Source organism: Hyalella azteca, unplaced genomic scaffold, assembly GCF_000764305.2.
Source record: "Hyalella azteca isolate HAZT.00-mixed unplaced genomic scaffold, Hazt_2.0.2 contig11040, whole genome shotgun sequence".
NCBI lineage: Eukaryota > Metazoa > Arthropoda > Malacostraca > Amphipoda > Hyalellidae > Hyalella > Hyalella azteca.
The window spans coordinates 26,682-46,903 of record NW_025941052.1 but is presented as its reverse complement, the minus strand read 5'-3'; the positions used below and the strand labels follow the sequence as shown (position 1 = coordinate 46,903).

At 41.3% G+C, this 20,222-nt stretch overlaps 1 protein-coding gene across 1 annotated transcript; it reads left to right on the top strand.

Moving 5' to 3' along the window:
• The first annotated feature begins 514 nt into the window (after nucleotides 1-514).
• Nucleotides 515-19,071, top strand: LOC108678527 (alpha-protein kinase 1). Its single transcript, XM_018166976.2, has 2 exons — nucleotides 515-886; nucleotides 15,489-19,071. Exons 1-2 carry the CDS (start codon nucleotides 655-657, stop codon nucleotides 17,642-17,644), a joined length of 2,388 nt encoding a protein of 795 aa, XP_018022465.2. The 5' UTR covers nucleotides 515-654; the 3' UTR covers nucleotides 17,645-19,071.
• Nucleotides 19,072-20,222: the final 1,151 nt, after the last annotated feature.

Sequence of the window (20,222 nt, the reverse complement as noted above, 5' to 3'; positions counted from 1 at the left end):
ATTCCAGAAATAGAGACTGTGACGTCACACCATTCCAGCCTGACGCCCCATTATCCCATTCCAGTCTGCTGTGGACGAATTATTCCTATTCCAGTCCGTTATTATGGTCACACGAAATGTACGCAGATAGTACGATATACACACAGATTTTTATTCCCATTTGTCATAAATAAAAGTCACTTGCATTGAAAATTGCAATGAATTGGCATTACCGAGATTGGACAACAAGATTCCTGCTAAGCGCTCAATGCAGGAACGATGAGATTATTGCTTGTAGCTCCCACTGTTGGTTTACTCACGGTCTACTACACAGGAATGTTATGGTCTGATAGGAACAATACTTCACTGCAAGTACTAAGAGCAACTTCAATTCATGCACAGGCTTCAGAAGAGAGCCGTGACGTCACTGTATTGCAGAGCTGCCATTGGTCGAGGTCGCTACGCTGAGGTCCATTCATAAATGTGAGCCTCGTGGCACGAGTGTCTGAGTCCGTCAGTTGGCGACTGAGCGCTGTGCTGTGTGCATGTCCCAGCAAGTGCTCCTGCTCACACTGTGTTGTCACACCTGCAATTCTTACTGAGTCAATTGCTTGCGCCTTGGAGGACTTGCCTCAAACGTCCACAGCCGTCAAGGGTGAACTGCAGCCCTCCATCATGATAATGGACGGACTAGACTCCCTCGCGGCAGCGACTATTGCCGAAAATTCACTTACTTTTAATATTGTTAGTTTTGAGACGTTAAAAGGTGGGGACTTTCAGTTACCGTCCCCCCTTGCGGTGTCCATCGATGGTCCAAACCCCAGCGAGGACTGCCTCAACACGCCCGTGTCCACGGCCATGCCGGCCTTCTTTGGCACCCTGCACGACTCCTTCCTTCCTCTCACAGGTACGGTTAATTTCCAGTGGCATTCTTCCAGTGGTAAGAAGTGGCAAATGCTATAAATATAAAATTAATTTTCAGTGGCGAGTTGCGGCAAATGCTGGCAATAGAAATTAATTTTCAGTGGCGAGTAGCGGCAAATGCTAGAAATAGAAATTAATTTCCAGTGGCGAGTAGCGGCAAATGATAGCAATAGAAATTAATTAAAGTTTAGTCGCAATCGCCAGGAAGAAGTTCAAAATTTATTGAAAATATATTAATCTTATTAAGAAGATCATATGTAAGTCTGAGGTGATTTCGCGCCATTTGTTGGCAGATATTCCTGCTTGGTTTTGGGCGCTCTGAATTGATGAAGGACCGGCAAAATTATTCATATTCATTTATCATAGCAGAGCTACTTATGAAGCAAATTTTAAGGACCTCAGATTAAATTTGAGCTTAAATTTCATTCCATCATATCATTAGTTCTACTTTGAAATTTGAAGTTACTCGAAGCAGATCAGGAATAAATGTAAATTACCGATTTTGAATTCAATAGCCACCAGGCTCTTGGTGCAATTGTTTACATTGAATTTTTAATGTCAACTGAACTGATCTGCATGCAAAGTTCGCTTTGCTCCTCCTTTGACTTCAGCGAATCAAGGTTGTTTTGCCGCAACCCGCAATGAAACGTTTTCATTTTAATATTAAAAATGTCGACGTAGTTTTTTGCATTTTAAGTCAGATTACAACGTGACGTGAGCACAGACGTTGTTTGTGCTGCCGCTTAGGCGCTCACATTTGAACGACGCTCAAATTCACGATCCGGGATGAGTTGCACCGCGGAGTTTATTGGGTTTAGTAAGCAAGGAAATTCTCGATTATGCCCATGAGATGTTAAAGAGTTAATGCGAATTTTCGTTTACTATCATGCAGCCGACATTTAAACTGGAACCACAGTGCCTTCTCTTTAACTTCGCTGACGTCCACCAAAATTGGTGGGCCTACTGAAAGAGAGGGAGAGAGTCAGAGAGAGGGGAAAGGGAGAGAGCAGCTGTGGCAGACGCACGTACATGTATAGACGCACACACACGCTCACAGCTTTAGCAATCGATGACACACACGTCATCAAACGTCGCGGTCTCTGTGTCTTATTGTGGTTTTCTCGGTGATGATTTTCAGCTGCGTTGGAAGCAAATCAAATTATTTGTTTTTGTGAAGAAGTATCTATATTTTACGATGGCCAAAACTCAAGTTGAAAATTTAGTGAAAATAGTTTCAGGTCTTATTCCACGGAATTTCGCAAATTTGCGATGAACTCCTTCAATCCTAAACGAACTCATGGAACTCGAACCCAATGTTGGACTCCAGGCGTCCTATTGGCGCAGGACTTACGACTGGCGTTGCGATGGTCAGACCTCGACAAGACGTCTGACGGACATAAACCAGCAACGTCCAAGCGTGCCTGCAATCAACATCTTGTAATCCTGATAATCCTGAGACGTTCAAGCGAATTTTATAACATCCATAGCATATAATATCCAAGCGCTCTCAGGAAATGTGCATAAATTCTACGTAAAATAGACCGCGCGCACAACTGGCAAGGACACGCGCTCTGTTGTGCCGCTGAACGGACAACATGCCTGACGAAACTTTTTTAGTCCTTGTCCACGTGGATTTGAAATCTTCATTGATATAAAAAGCTGTTATTTTATAAGAAGGAATAGTTGTTTTGGTCTATTATTTTTATTTTTGTCGGAAAATGGTTTTATTATTCGTAATTAAGACTTGGTGCAAGAGATAACGAGCCAGTAAATCGAAATTTTACCCAGGATATGCATGGGAATGGTTTCATTGTTTTTCTATTACCAGGAATGATGTATTCACTATTTTCGACATTTATCATTGAAGACTCTATAAGTTTTCATATTATACTTGCCTGAAATTTATTATTTTGCTATTAGAATAATCAGATAATTATTTTTCTGAATTAATAAGAGAAAATATCGAGCACCGTGACGCCCTGCGACTAGCGTCATAATCTTCTGGCCTCACGGGCCTCGCTGCCTAGGACACAAATGCAGGTCTGGCCTCACGGGCCTCCCTGCCAGGACACAAATGCAGGTCTGGCCTCACGGGCTTCGCTACTCAGGACACAAATGCAGGTCTGGCCTCACGGGCCTCCCTGCCCAGGACGCAAATGCAGGTCTGGCCTCACGGGCCTCCCTGCCCAGGACACAAATGCAGGTCTGGCCTCACGGGCCTCGCTACTCAGGACACAAATGCAGGTCTGGCCTCACGGGCCTCGTTGCTCAGGACACAAATGCAGGTCTGGCCTCACGGGCCTCCCTGCCCAGGACACAAATGCAGGTCTGGCCTCACGGGCCTCGTTGCTCAGGACACAAATGCAGGTCTGGCTTCACGGGCCTCCCTGCTCAGGACACAAATGCAGGTCTGGCCTCACGGGCCTCCCTGCTCAGGACACAATCCTAGGCTGCGATGGGAGGCCAGCTGAGCCTCTCTTGTTTTAATTGCTCCGTGTGTGTGTCACGACAGAAGTGTGCGCTACAAGTTATGTGTTTACTTGTATCTAAGTGAACAAGTGTTCGTCTCGTGAACAAGTGGACATGCGTACGGGTATCTATGCTCATAGATAAACAAGCTTCTGACAAGCTGGATGAGTTTAATGAAATGCCAGTGTATAGGAATATGCAGGAGCAAATAGGCACACGTGAGTTTTTCCATAAAGTGATACTATTTAATAGTTACAGTTGAGTTGTGTAAATATTTGATGTTTTGCATGAATATTATTTGCACACATTTGCATTATGAATTCATGTTTCCGAAAGACTTTTTCAATGAACTTTTTCATAAGCGACAAGTTTCTAGAAACTACTCATAAACATAAATGTTTCTATCATAACAGACGAAGAATCTTAATAGATGCTCTTCTTCTAAGAAAAGCGTGTTTGAACTTTCAAAAAAGTTCCCTTGCTCCTAGAATTCACTAATTGCTATATTTTTGTGCACGTCAGGTAAACGACGTGCAGAGATTTTTTCAATTGTGTCACGTCTGGTTTAAGTGGAGCAACACTCGCGTCGGTATCACCGCACTGATACTAATTTAAGGGCTTGGCTCGATGCTCTAAACCCGGAAATCTTCGCACTTTTGATACCTTGCCAGATGTTGGAGTCTGCCAGACGACCTGCCATACCGACAATGCATGTTCGACAACCTCGGCAATCGCACATTTCTTATTAGCGTCTTACTTACTTAATGGTAATTAGTTTTCTCCCAAACCTCATCCTCTTCATATGTCCATATTATCATGGTTTCGTTTTACTCTTGTTTAGAAATCATTACTTTTCTCTCAAGCCTCATGCTCTTCACGTTAATATTACCATGGTTTTGTCGTACTCTTTTGCAACCTCTCACCTAACTTTGTTGGTAATAGCATTGCCAGCGTCTTGCTTCTGTGCATTATTGTCTTTAGGAATGTTACGGAAACTCCCTCACATGTTTGCAGTATTTTAGTTTCACCTCCTATATGCGTCGATATAATTCAATTTTGAGATGTGTAAGCTGTCATGTAATTCATTGATGACCGATTATATATATATACTGGATGTGAAATTCATTTCTCTAAGCAATTGCAAAACTTTTAATTCGATTTTGGCTTCGAGTTTCGTGTTTTGCATATGAACTTGGAACAAAATTATCATTTTTATACGAAGCAACATGAATGTGTATAACGCACGAACAACGCGATGATTAGTACAACGTATTTATAATCGATTATTTTTTCAGCCATATTGTTTGATGTCACAAATTCATACTTTGGACTGGCCCAGCTCAATACTTCAGTCAATTAATCCATAACAAAATGAGGTTGCAATGAAGTAAACTTGAACCTGCATCTGATTTCGGTTAGTGAGCTTCAAAGCAAGCACGTAAAAAACCAACAGCACGCAGTTACAATAAACAATCCTATAGCCATGCACGAGCATTTGGGCCGCAGAACGCGACCACGTAACATAATTGCTCCTACAATATAGAACGCGAAATAATAATTCATCTCAGTAACAACAACTTCTTTAAAGTTATTAACTTTGAAGCTTCTTCGTTGTTTACGACGTCACGAAGCAGCACTGCATGCCCGTATCACGGATACCCTGTGCATGCGGAGACAGCAAATGTTCGCGCGGTGTCGGGCGCTCTACCGTCGTCCGAGGTCCCGGGCTCGGTGCCAGCGACGGTGCGACCGTTGCTTAATTATTGTTCAACTCGCGTCATACTTACTTTTTCTTTTAGCTGTCTAAGTCGAAATATTTGTATACTTCTGTGCAATTATTGTGCTATTGTTTCTCCTGTGCACTGTCGCGAGGGCTGTTGTCGTGTAAACGCTCCAAACGCATCCTCTCCATCAACTCCATGGTGGTTTTACTTAATTTATTCGTGCGACTGATTTACTGCACATCTACTGTCGATATTTTCAATTAATTTTTTTGCTAATGGCTTGCACAGTGCCATTAAATTTTTTGTTAACGACTTTCACAGCGCCATCAAATTTTTTGTAACGACTTGCACAGTGCCATCAACTTGCACAGTGCCATCAATCAATTACATTGAGCGTAAATCATTAGAAAATGATGGGAACATCGACACAACATAAGAATGATGCTTTAAATTAATACTTAGTGAATGTTGACGAACATATTGATAGATTTTTTGCGAATATCGCAATGGAAGCGAACGAATTTCCTTGCGAAAAATAACGAATGTCATGATAGAAGTGAGCAGAAAATAATTGAAATGCACGAGGAACGCGCCAGTTGTGCGCATGGTTGAGGGAAAGAAAAGATTGAGCGCGCGTCGCTCAATCAGCGGCTGTTCGATCACATCTGTTCGTTGAAGGGATAATTGCTCAGCAAACTCTAGAGCTCAGCGCATCTGCATGAATAAAAATATATGAGGTCAAGTCAGCCTATCAGGCCATAAAGCTGTCATGTCATGAATGATTATTGCACAAAACAAACCTTCAATAAACTTGGCTGCTTGTGCGAGGTAAATGCAAACTGAGAATCAATTTATACAACGTAGGGAAGGGAAGGCTCGCAAGTTAAGTAATAAATTATATTCAGTATAACGCTACGTCATGGCAACAAAAAAAATATAGTGAGACAATTTTTGCTGCTTTAATACTATCATTACAAAAATCCTACATTTATTTACATGTATATTTTAGCATATATATAACAGCTATGTTGCAAATAATTACTTCAAAATATCATAATATGAAATTGTATTTTGTTTTCTCGATGAATCCAAACAAAATTCATCGTTGATACTTTTATCAGCCACGATGACGCCGCCGCAGCTTCCCGATAAGCAAATAATTCATATATAGCGCAGCGTCGGTGACGAGCTTTTGATTGACATTGCAAGTCAAATTATTGGTCATCTATAGGTACACAGTCAAGTGATATTCCTGCTAATGTATAACCTTTTAAAAAATAATTTAGCTACCATTTTTATAATCACCTACTGGGGAATTAATATATGAGCGACCGGATCCGGTAACCCGGAAATATGGAACTGCATGGTACCCAAAAGTTAATAACAGAAAATACATAATGTTTTGTAAGATAACACAGTAAGGTTATTAAACACATGACATTAAAATCTACACTGCAACGAAAAAAGAAAACTTCAAAGCATTATTCGGACTGTAAAATTTAGTTTTAATATTTAGCATTGAAAAATTAGAGTAGAAAATTTTATGGGTACAGCTCAATATAATTTAAGACTTTGGGGAAGAAGTCTACATTACATTAAAGTGCGCAATGCGGAGCTTATATAAGTATGATGGCATAATACGTGTATATATATGTCGTCAATGAGATTATAGCATATAGGAAAATTACAAATAAAACTCATCAGCGCCACGCAGGAAATGAAAGATAACACTGTGCAATATAGAACTAAACAATATCAGAATACCAATATAGGATATACACTCGTACAATGGACTGTTATGATAAGACTGTACAATATATGACTGCTATAATGCGACTGTACAATATAGGACTGTTATAATGCGACTGCACAATCTAGAAGTGTAATGTACATTGTACAGGGCTGGAGCCGCAGCTGCAGCCGAGGGCGCAACTGGCAGTGTGCACCAACGATCCTTATAAGGAACTCCTACGTATATCGCGCTGCGTCTTGCCGACGCTGAAACCTCTCAAAAATAACACCCGGACCTGAGGTGGCCATTCAGTGGTGGTAGAACGGCCGCCTATAACACGGTTATGATTCTGCATAATTATTTGTCCAAGTTTAAAAAAAGTAATAGCAACAATCTATTACCAATTTATTGAAATCGTTATTCGTGCACACGATTTCGTTTTGAAATAATTTTCTATGTGAGTTACTGCTTGAAGGCCGAATAATGATGACCGCGTTCAGAGCTGCTCAGAGCATCGGACCTTCAGGCTGACGCATCCTTTAACAATTCCTTCATTTTTAAGCAATTAGGAACACAAGCATTGGTCGGTCTGCGCTCCAAGCATGTACACATGCATGACAATCATTTTGTTGCATCATGACGCCATCATTTGATGAGAACGTTTACAGTACTCGTAAGATGAAACGCATATTATTTGGAAACTTGACAAAATAGAAAAGATAATAGATTCTATTTTGGAAATGCCAATTATAAAGTACCACGCGTACAAAAAACTGAAGGATTTCCACAACAAATTGTTCTCTATTAAGTGTCCCACGAACTTCTCACGAGTAGGAAATTTTACCTCTCAGGTTCTACGATTTCCTGATCGCCTGAGTTACTCAAAGCTCCCAAGTGTCGCACGAAAACATGTACCCAAATAAGAGTGTCCGCTGCCCGCCACAATCGTGGTTGTAATCAAGAGACATGGTCGGCTCATGGCTGGCCAAAAAGTGGTCAGTGGTCAGTGACCAATAACTCCGACTTGTTTATCAGTTAGGTAGGTTGCCTTCTCGGTGGTCGCAGAGTTCTTATAAGGAGGGTTGATGGCCAAACTCAGTCCAAGAAGAAAGTCCGGCTTCAACTTGTTAGTCCTCGTGCAGCGAGTCAATACAACAATGATACTTACGCGTCATCGGTTGCTTGTGTTAGTTGGTACTTAACTCAGTTGTTTATTTATATCCCACACAAAGTTGCAAGTCCAGGACGATATCCTGCAATTTCCGTCGCCCAATATCCTGCTAGTCCCCCCACAAAATGTCCCGCAAGTCCTGCATTGCGTCCTGCAAGTCCCGCACAATGTGACATGAATTCGCCGTCCAACGGCAGAAGAATTTTAATAGGCGCCCATTGTGCTATTAGTTCAATAACATAATTTCCCGTCGAAATTCACTTCTGATGAAATATGTCTATAAAACCGTTTACCAATTTCGTCTTTGCATCTACATATGGGAAGAGGAATTATTTGTCTAAAGCATTGTGAGGACATAGTAGAAATATCTCTAGGAATCTGCCGAATACTTCAAACCGACAGCAAGATAAGAACCAGGAAGGACTTTTAACTCCCAAACTGCCAAGATTTTCGGGTGCAAAAACAACGAAACAAGCGTGAAGGTTGCGTACGTCTGCCAAGTATTGGACCCTTCTCATGTCAGGTTCTTTCTTCAGGCGATCAGATATGTATTGTGTGCCCTGCTTTTCTTGACTCTAATTTTGCTCACCTGCGTTACCTCATCGGCTTCAGAAAAGCAATAATCTCGTATTATCTGCAACCTGCGGGACACTTCGGTCGTCCTCTACGAATGTGCGGCAAGTTCTTGGACAAGTGCCACGTCTTCTTTTCTTCGTGCCTGTTGTCGACTCGCTTTCTTGGCCGGCGTGAGACGTATACGTCGCCTGCCAAGTGTCTGGCACTTGCTTTCTAAAGAAGAAACATTACTAACGCTTCGGTCATCTCACTAATGATAGACTCCTTCTCCTTCGTTATGAGCCCGTAAATATATTATAGGCCAGTGAGGGAAACATCGTACTTACATCACGTGAGAATGATGGCAGTTGGGCGCTGATATATTGCACGTAATTTAAATTATAAATTTCCCAGTGACCCCTGCAAGCATTGGGCATCAGATCTAGGCTACAATAAATTATCATGATACCACTTAAAAACGAGTGAGCAAGAACAGCCAAGTTACTGCTCGATGTGCCCCAAATATTGCGACGTTCTCAGTGTATGAGATCAGAAGCAGTCTCTTCGATGCAGCAGTCACAGTTTTCTCCATGTCAGATGTAAGCATATTCAGCAAGATGAAAGTCTGGCCGTTCGTACATGCGTAGCAGCGAGCGTCAAGTGCTTAGCAAACTTACTATAGTATGCCTTTGCCTTGCCAGCTTCGTCATAAGGAGCGAGTGTGTGCCCAAGCTTTGTGAGTTAACCTCTTTGGCAGCTCAGAAAATCCCTCTCCGGAGGAAAGTCGACAGTGCGCAGCTAAACATAGGTCACCGCAGCAACTTCGCTCAATTTGCTTAATTGATTCCTTTCGATGTTGCGCCTGGGGACTCCTAATGAAGAACCGCCGTGCACGGTTGCGCACGGTTAAGCCGCGGTCGAGGCTAGGCAGGGGGGGGAGACCTCAGGTGCCCACGAGCTACATGTCGTGAAGAGGTGTGCATTAATTTGTCTGTTTAGCGCAAGTATTGCAAATTAAGATTAAATACTTTTATTCTTGTAACGTGAAAGAAGAAGATCCGTTATGAAAGTCGCTGAACTAGTAACGTCACTTCCGAATCAACTTCGATGGATATAGTGAATTTAAAATTAATATATGGCAATAATAATAATAATATTAATAATAATAATAATAATATAATAATAATAATGATGAGAATAATAATAATAATAATCCTTATAATGCCAAGTTTATATGACTGCTGTAGATATCACAACAACGCCACTGCAGACTTTCATTTCACTTGCTAGCAAACAATTCTGGTAGAATTAGCATTGAAATTAAGGGGTTGCTGAAGTTAGTAAAGGATGGGTGCGCAGTGAAATTAAACACTTGTCTTTATTTGCGCGCAAGTCGCGCTGATCTCTGAGGTCTTATAAGCGAACACCGACATGAGCTGACCGCTGATCAGCAGGGGCGGCGGCCTGCACCTCGCCCTCTTATTTCAGCTCCACCTTCCTGATCACTGCACTCATACGCCTCTACGTCTGATGTACATTCCAGTACAGCGCCTTGTACGAGTACACCTTGGTGCTGTACACGCCTCTAGCTCTGATGTACATTCTAGTACAGCGCCTTGTGTGAGTACACCTTGGTGCTGTACACGCCTCTAGTTCTGATGTACATTCTAGTACAGCGCCTTGTATGAGTACACCTTGGTGCTGTACACGCCTCTACCTCTGATGTACATCCTAGTACAGCGCCTTGTGTGAGTACACCTTGGTGCTGTACACGCCTCTACCTCTGATGTACATTCTAGTACAGCGCTTAGTGCTGCAAACGTACGCCTAGAGGCGGTAACAGAACCAAGGTGTACTCAGGTCGCTACCTCAGATATATTGTACATGTGTAACTCATGCCTCCATTTCTGTCTTGAGCCATCAATACTGACGTAACATAAGGATAAATAATATGATTTGCCTCATAAGCGTTTCATCTGGTTCTGTTCGACGGAAGAATGCCACGTCTTAACCTATAACATGAACGTCTGTGTTGCTATTGAGCTCACTACTTGCAGCACTGCCACTATATACATCTACATACATCTATTGCTGCAACATCTATACATCTACATACATATTGCATTGCATCTACATACATCTATACATCTATTGCTTGCAGCCAGACATCGGAAATGATGATCGGAATTACGTATGGTTTTAATATTCTTATACAGGTATAAGTGTTAACTTTTCACTGTAGTGGCTGGCCAGTGGGTACTCACTGCACCGTTTGAAACTCAATTAAGTGGTGCAGCGAGGCAGCGGCGATAGGAAAGCTGAGCGCCCGCTCGTCGCACCGCAGGAATCGCTCCTTGTAAGGAAGACGTTTGGTTGTTTAAAGGCGTGAGTCCTTGGCTCCTTTTCCTGCATCAAATGCTCCGCTCTTTCTTGCAGAAATAAATCAGATTGTTTTTATTTAGAGTAAATATGATGCAAGTTTTTTACCTCTGCGTGCAACTCATTTTATACGTGCAAATCTTGAATATCATATACAATGTTGACATGTACTTTAACTCACACCTGTACAAATTTACGAATATAAATAGCATGTACATAATTTATTTTGGTAATGAGACGTGCGAAAATTGCAGAGTTGTGACAGCATGATAAAAATTTTTTTAATAACCATTCATCAACACATCATCAATAACAATAAGCAACTAATTGACACCAGTGAGCTAAACTAGCGAAGGCATTTAATAATATAGCCATTATCATTTCGTCTCCTCTTTGATCGTAGCTAAATATGGTCCGTACACTAATTGGTTGAAAATAAATAAATTAATAAATAAATAAATGAAACCAATTAGGTCGTTCCGACAATAGATGACAACAAACGCTGCGCTCCACCCTTTTAAGCCGTGGATTAACCTCCACTTTCCTCTTAAGACAACGCGCGGTCTCAGTCCGCGATCTGGTTTACGAGACCCAGGGAGATGTAAGCTTAAGGGCGTCAGTTTTTACTGTATTACTGATGCTAATTCGAGGCTACCAGACAAGCTCGGTAGTGGAAAAAAATAGAACGAGATCGCTGAGTGAACTAGTCCGCCTACGCGCGAGGGCGTAACAAGTCTACGCCGTTCCATACGTCACACATGACGTGCAGTTTGCCTCGTCGTAGCGCCATGATATACGTCATGCATGACATAGTCGCACTAAACTCCATCCTGGGCAATGCGTGGCGAACAGCTGGGGCTTGAATCTTGCCGCACTTATCCATATAAGACCTCAGCATCTGAGGCAGGTTTGGTCACTGCAGCGAGACTCTCATGAGTCGAGCTTGTTGCTGAGAGTGACGTCGTGCAAGAATAAAGGGTATATGAGGGTGAAGCCTCGCCACTCTTTATGCAGGAATGCTTAGACGAATGCCAAGTTGGGGCCATCGCAGCATGATTTCATCGATGACGATTTTCCTCTCGAACTCTGGCGGAGAGTCTCGTGAGAGAATAACATTGCATCTTCTGCCAGAAAAAAAAAAAAACACTTCAAGTTGGCAATGCCAAGCGCTTAGATGGCGAACACATGAGCCTTAGCCTGCAGGAGAAGAGCTTGTATGAGATGTGCTACTTTAGGAAGCAGAGGTCATGAAGAGCTAGGGCCGCTGATGACGTCGTCCTTCCCTGCGTGAGCACAGCAAGCCAGGCGTTGTGAATTTAAATCCTTATATGGTATTGAGTTATTGTATATACTTGTTTTCTTTCGTTTAATTCATTTACTCTACTAATTATATTAAACTTAACTGCATTGCATCTCCTTATCAATATTTATAATTTCTACTAACAAATTTGACAAAAGACTAACTAACATTTGAGTGTTCAAATCTAATACTTGCATGTCAACTACATTTCAACTGAGATAATAATAAAGTTTTATTATTATCATTTTTGTCACGTGCCCCAATCAAACTTCTTATACAAAATCAATGTCATGAAAATAAATTGATTACGTCTTACAGGTGTGACAAAGCTGCGGTTATGTTTGGGGTCAATCATAAAAACTCTAGAGCGAGACTATTTCCCAAGTTGTGAGCCGCATATTCCCGCTATATAAGGGGAAGAGCTTTAGTTAGGCGCTGCAGCTTGGCGGGAAGCCCGCGATTTTCTCACCTGTTGGCAAGCCTAGCGACTTGTTGGTTATGACACAGGCGCTAAATGCGGCCGCCAAACAATGCCAAAGATTACCAAGAGGAACACAGTTACTTTGTGACTTCATCGACCTCACAGTCTGTGACTTGGCCAGAGGCAACAGCCACGAGAGGAAGGCTCAATTATAATGGGATACATTTTATTCCCGAGAATGTATTGCTGAATGCATTACAACGAAAGTATAGTGACCACATCTCAGCTTGCCGGTAATAAATATGGTGAGGCATATAAATACATCTTTAAATATAATTTTAATAATAATTATTACATTTTTTATTACAAACAAATTTTATCCATCTTAAATAGAATATCCCTTACCACGTCAATTGACGACCTGACATCGTTCGTCTGAACTATTCATATAACCATAAACAAAAGAATTTTTTAATATGCATTCCTGCTTTAAGCGACTTGCGATTTCCACTCTTTAATAAAAAATATTTTCTCTGTTTTTTCTACTGTTAAGGCAAGTTGGTAAGATCGTACTAATCTTTCATTTTATTGATGATCGATTTTGTCGTTACATCCTGTGTTGTGTGATGAGGCAAGGCTCAGTACTGCCAAACATTTCCTTAAAATATTCAAATAAACCCCAAATAACAACTTAGGGATAACGTTACAATAATATCTTAAGACTAATTGGCTATATAGCTTGGTTTTAATTAATTGTTCTTCTAACTGAGTTATTAATTGTGAGATCGACCAGCCGTTTGCTCAAAGTTATCGTTAGCTGCTTTATTAGGTATATATACCAGTTATAATACATAGTTTGCAATATCACAGTTACCGAATAATTTTAACTGTAAATTAATTTAGTTTACGAATTGTTTGTTTCACAAATTTCTCTAAATGAGGTCAGTCGCACCTCGCTTCACGTACCCTTAAAATATCCCTAAACGAAGCATATCGCCTTAATAACCCAAACAAATGAGTCAGGCGATGAGTGGCCGCGCAATGATGTCATGTGAACGTCATTTGGCAAGCATATTTTCTCACGCGACTTGATCGTGTTTTACTGCGCTATTAAAAGCAAGATGCGCCATACACTGTAAATAAAAACGCTCGATGACCCAGCAGCTCGTGAGTCCCTTCTTGGCGACATTTTGGACCCAGTTTTGGCGAGCTCTAGAGCCAACGTCAGTCTGGTGATCATTAGCAAACTATTTATAAATCATACTTAAATTTAAGGATATAGAGCATGAGAATTCAAGAGAAAGATAACTATAAGCTAGCATATTGTGTCGTTTTAAAGAAATAATAATAAGAACTTGAATAATAATAAGAACTCGCCTTTGGCGCCAAATTGTTTTACTTTCTTGCTTACCAAACTACTGTCGTAATAGTTCTGCTTTTTCCTTGGCAATGTTATACAAGCAGTTTCAGTGCTTGGCAACAAGCGTCATTTGTAACGTGCTTCTAAAAAAACGACCGTTAAAATTATATCGGACTGCACTGCGAGGTTGGCGCGCTTGCTCCGGAAGGCATGGCCTTTACTTGTTCTCTGATATCATGTGTGACGTAGAGAGCAGCTCTACGTCATCCATGAGGGTATACGGTTGCCTGCAATGTACATGGGAGGGGCGGAGCCTGAGCGCTCTACGCTGGGTGGAGCTTGTGTTGGAGAGCCAAAAAGAGCTGTTGCTACTCGTGACGTTTGTCTTGCACACGCTTATGACTCGTTGGCACAAATATTCTCTCAAATAGGCTTCAAAAGTTAGGTAAAACTGCATACATTCTGTTTATTTATAACTAGTTTATATTCATCCCTTACTGACGGAAAAGTCATCACTTACCACCTCGAGTTGAGACCTGGTAGAATGTACATGAATATGTCCCGATCGTCGGGGTTTCGGTCAAAGTAAATCAATTTCGTGATCCTTTCCGCAGCCACAAATTGAATAGAAAATGAAGTTGTCGTGTATGGCAAATATAAAATCAATTAGAGAAGTGAGAATAAAAATACTTTGTTATTATTTCAGTACAGAGCTATTTACTCAGTTATAAAGCGTAAAAGGCAGCAATGCACCGAAATTAGAGTGTATTCGTTCAGAATAATCATTTGGGATATAATTCAGTATTAATTGATCCAATTTGAACATAAATTTATTGATTGCAAAGCAACAGTTCCCTAAAATGTGCGTTATAACTTCTTGTTTATAAGGAATGTCACTCCGGCAACGTACAGTGCTGCTGCTGCGCAATCGTATGCCCGACTGCTACAGCAATCACACGGCTGGCGCTAATGTTTCTACCATGCATCTCGTCAGCTCTGTTGTTCCTGTTGCTGCATCACGCTTCTTTCCTGTCTATCTAGCTGATGATATTTATTTTAGCGCATTGCGTTCTCGGTGACACTGAAATTTATTTCAATTTCAGCCATATTTTATAGCTCTCCATAGATTAGAGGCGCTCGTGGATCAAGCATTTGACTCAATGCGTCAACGAAAAACTACATTTGATTCGGGTTGTCATTAAAAATGTATATCAGTTCGAAATTCGGGGGACTCCTACCAAAAGCACAAATTTGGGACCTATCAGAAAAACCAATGAATTTTAGACCTCTTTCCTTATATTATTTGGACTTTCTATTAATTACCGTGTTCATAAATCCAATCTATTTGCCATTCACCTTAGTTTTCACACTCATTACAAAATCTACTCATTACTTATTAATGGTGGCTAGTTTTAGAAATAATAATATATAAAAATAATAACTCGACTAACGAACGTGTTTTATTTCTCTGCAGCGACCCCCGACGCAGACGAGCTCCGCGTGTCCGCCTCTTCACCGCTACCATCGAAACCGCTCATCAACTTCAACAACTTCAGCTTCGACAGAATCTGCGACTCTCCGGCCAGCCTCGACTCTCACTCCTCGTTCGGCGCCAACGACCGCCTCGACAAGAGCGTCAGCAGCGACGCTACTTTCATCGACATCACCGACCACCACGACGACGACGTCGTCAAGCTAGAGCTGCTCGACGCCCCTGCCTCGCCCATCCTCTCGCCCTGCAACGCCTCTCACGTATCGTCCCCGTACGCGTCATCCCCTGCTCACTTGTCACCTGAGCGCGGGTCGCCCGACCAGCACACGCCTTACTTGAGTCCTGAGCAACTTGTGTCTCTCTCGCCAGGACACGAAACTTCTCTTGACAGCTCGGTCCAAGTCATGTACCCTCACCATCAACAGCAGCAGCAGCAACAACAACAACAGCAGCAACAGCAGCAGCAGCAACAACAGCAACAACAACACCAGCTTCAGCACCATCAACAACAACAACAACAACACCTTTCTCAACACCAACACCCACAACTCCAGCAGCAGCGGCAGCCGCAACAACTACAAGATGCCAGTCAACTTTTGCTGTCACACGTTCCTCAGCAACAACAACAAATTCAGCAACATCATGTTTTACAATTGCAGCAGCAAGAACATCAGCAGCAACAGTTGCATCAGCAACAACTACACCAACATCAAATTCAAATTGTGCAAACAGGGCCGCAGTCATCTCAGGTCCAACAACAGCATCAGGTTCAAATTCAACAGATTTCCACTGAGAAGTTGCAGTACAGAGGAAGTTTTACGGCAACTTCACCCAATGTTTCAATTCCCCAGGTGACGACACCTTCACCCACGACTCTTAGTGCGTGGCTCTTCCCTACCTCATCCACCGATAAGAGTGGGTCTTTAACCCCATTCTTAGGCCTCCTTCAAACCCCTCCCATCACCCAACCTAGTAGCTCGCCTCTATTACCAGAACACATCCCCCCATTCTCTTCAGGGGCATTTGATGACAGGCTGCCAGCCATTTCCATAAATCCTAATGATTTATTAGTTCCATTTGAAACTTCACAGTCACCAATTTTAACTTTGAAACAGCCACCAACTTATTCCTCATCAACACAAACTAATGTAGCATCTTCTTCCTCGTCAATGACAACTGCATCTCTTCTTCCAAATATTCTCATCCCGCAAACTCAGCAACAACTATCTCAACATCAGCCACAACAGCATTCACAACAATCGCTGTCTGTACACCCTTCTCAGCTCCAACAAGCTCAGGAGCAGCTCCACATTCCTCAATCGCAATCTCAAGAACATGTCATTCCACATGAACAATTAAACCAGATTGGTTTGATATCTGAAGACTTCGGTCGGATAGGCGGCACTCAACAAGTGGCGGCAAAATTCCAGTACGAAGTGGGCGTAGGGCGAAGTGGATTCTCTGCTCAAGTTACGTACGGCGTCACAGCCACCAGCGGTCCCATGGTCGAGCCTGTTGCTGGTCCTTCAGGAAGTTCGTCAGTTGTTCCCAAATTAGAGCCCAATATTTACACTGATTCCGCAGCTAATTTAGCCGAGTACAACCAATCAACCAGTAAAGGTCATGAAATTCTATCGCAGGTCTACCAGCAAAGTCCGGTACCCCTCAAGTTATTACCTGTAAAAGCGCGAAAATATCCCAACCGACCAAGTAAAACTCCTGTTCATGAGAGACCGTACGCGTGTCCTGTTGATACTTGCGATAGACGATTTTCCAGATCTGACGAACTCACACGTCACATTCGAATTCACACCGGACAAAAGCCTTTCCAATGTCGCATTTGCATGAGATCATTCTCAAGATCTGATCATTTAACAACACACATCCGAACACACACAGGGGAAAAGCCATTCTCTTGCGACGTTTGTTGTCGAAAGTTTGCTCGATCTGACGAGAAGAAGAGACACGCTAAAGTTCACTTGAAGCAAAAGTTGAAAAGAGCTAGCAGCAGTTCAGGCAGCACGCCAGGACCGAGTTCCGGCGTTGCGGAGGGGGTTCCTCCTACTTCAGGCAACGCTAGCATGGAAGCGACACTGCCTAGCCAGCTTGAAGGCGACGCTGCTGACAGTTCAGGCTGAATGCTGAAGCCATCACTTCAGAAACCAAGCCTCACTTCGATTATGTGCCATCAGGAGTTTGCCATAATTTAAGACAGTTGTAACATATACTATTTTGAGCGATGCTTGTACAGAAAATTTGTTGGTGATAAGTGGAGTCACGTACGCATCGTGAGCAGCTTCTCGTCCTGACTAACTTTCTCTTAACTTCGTCTAATGCTCTAACATTGCTGGTATCGATGCTCTGATACAACAGTTACCAATACTTTGCGAGCAATTTATTTTTATAAACTGCCCAAACCAATGATGCATTTCTTTAATGCTTTTTACAGATTAGCCCAAATGATGCTATTCATTGCTCAGTGGTAGGTCATCTTCTTAAGTTCTTTTTGGTGTTGAATGTTAAGGCCAATCTATTGCTGTTGCCGGCATTACATGACCTGATCTCGTCTTGTATAGTCACTGTTTGGGCGTGACTGTATAGGATGCAGCCGTGAAGTGCATCATTGGCTTGCAATCTTGTAATTAAATGTAAAGCCTGTTTTCATGGTGAAACTTGAGCCTGCGCTCTTTAGGAAGAGTGGCATATCCATGGTGACACAATAATTTCTTCGTTGTTTTACTTCTGTGTTCCACTGACTTATTGTCATGTTCGTGTGATGTTGAGTGAACAACTCTTTATATGGCTGTGCTTTAATCTTTATGTGTAAGGCTTCAAGTAATACTGTACGCTACGTGTGGCAGTTACTTTACTGGACGCGCAACTATATATAAGAATCTTCTAACAGATTCTCAATGTCAGACCACAATGCTGTCTGTGCTTGCTCTCTCTGTTGATCCACACGTAAAATTGTTTACCGTTCAACGTTGTTTAGTTTGTATAATTTTACATGAGAGAACATTAGTAACAAATGGATCCTATCGCATTGTAGTTGTGAGTAGTGTTTTCGGAGTTTCTCTCATATTTTCATGGTACAAATTCAAAGGTCTTGGCGTATGTAATCAACTATTGTAGGGAGAGGCCAATATTGCATTGCTCTCCCCTTAACAAAGTTAAGTGTTTTCTGGTGTCGGTTCTGTCCGTAATGTAATGAGGTATGTTGTAGTTGTAGTTATGAAACTTATGATGTCGAGTTCAGGCACGATGCGTGATTGAAGTTTGCGCTCAACTTGGATTAATTTGCAAGTCTGCCTCACATAGAACTGTTTTAAGTTAAATATTTTATGATTAGTGTGAATAAGTAAGGAGTTCTTTATGAAAGAATGAACTAAAGGTTGTTGAGATTGAAGTACTGATTTTCATAGTAAGGGTAAGAACTCAGCTGAGCTGGATATAAATTTTCTAATTCACGTAGTCGAACTATGATATGTTTTCAATGAATAAAATTAGAATTTATTTCCGTGAGATTGGTTTAAATTATTGTCAGAAGTATTATTATGAAAAAGAATGTAAATTATTTATCTAATGGAAATTAAACTTTATTATTTTCTTGCTAGAGCTAAGAAATAATTTTTGTATAAGATTTCATTTCAAGCGGACATATTTTATTGAATGAACGTACAAATTCCTTAGAATCGACCGCCTTCGACGTGTCTTTACCAGACGCCGCTAGATCTCACTGAAATGTGTATAATTAGACAAGAGTTATTAGTAAAGCAGTTCTGACTATCGCGAGTAACGAACTTAGTAAAATTCCTGTCAAATAATCACTCCAAAGTCCTGCTCCTGGCGGTATTTCTCACAGCTCAGGAGCCGCGCATTGACCTGCTGTTGAGTGATTTATCACGATGTTTAGCCGCTCTTTTACTTGTGAACAAATGATTCTAAAACAAATTATATCAAATTTAGCTTGGAAATACTACATTCGTATGCTAAGGAGCAGAAATGCTGGGTAAAATTTCAATGAAACGGTAACTTCGAGTATATATCAGAGTTATTTCAAACATTTTTTCTCAGTCTAGTAATTTAGTTAGGATGTATGAAAACTACAGCTCGTTCGCACCGAGACAATTAAATGATGCGCAAATTTTTAAACTCTTAATTAGATACTTGATGTCAAGTGAGCGATATTTTTTAGCTGAGCTGGCATATAACTTGAGAGCTCAGTTTATCTTTCAATTTCTGCACTATGGTTACAAGTCAAGTTATGTCTCTTATTTGAAAATTTCATTCATACATTTTCATCAAAGATCAGTTTAAATTCGTGACTGTTTGTGTAAAACAAACAAATAAGAATTTCGACATTCAAATATCAACTTAAATTAATTATGATAATAATTTTGTGCTGTTCTAGGTTGATATATTGATGGGTAACTCATGTAAAAGTCTCTGCATTCTAACAAACTCCCACGCTTATGGTTACAGCCACATTAATTGAAGATTCAGCGTTTCTGTGATTGACAAGTTTCGGCTGAGAACGGAATTGCGATTAACCAAATCTTTCACGACGCCTCGACAGTTCCAAAGACTTGCCTGGTAGCTCACATACCAACTCGCCTAATTGTTCTTATTTATCTGTCATCCTGCGCACAGAACTTACTATGGATGTTGTTATTCGTGACAAATTGTTGTTGTATTTCAAGTTTATTATACGTTTAA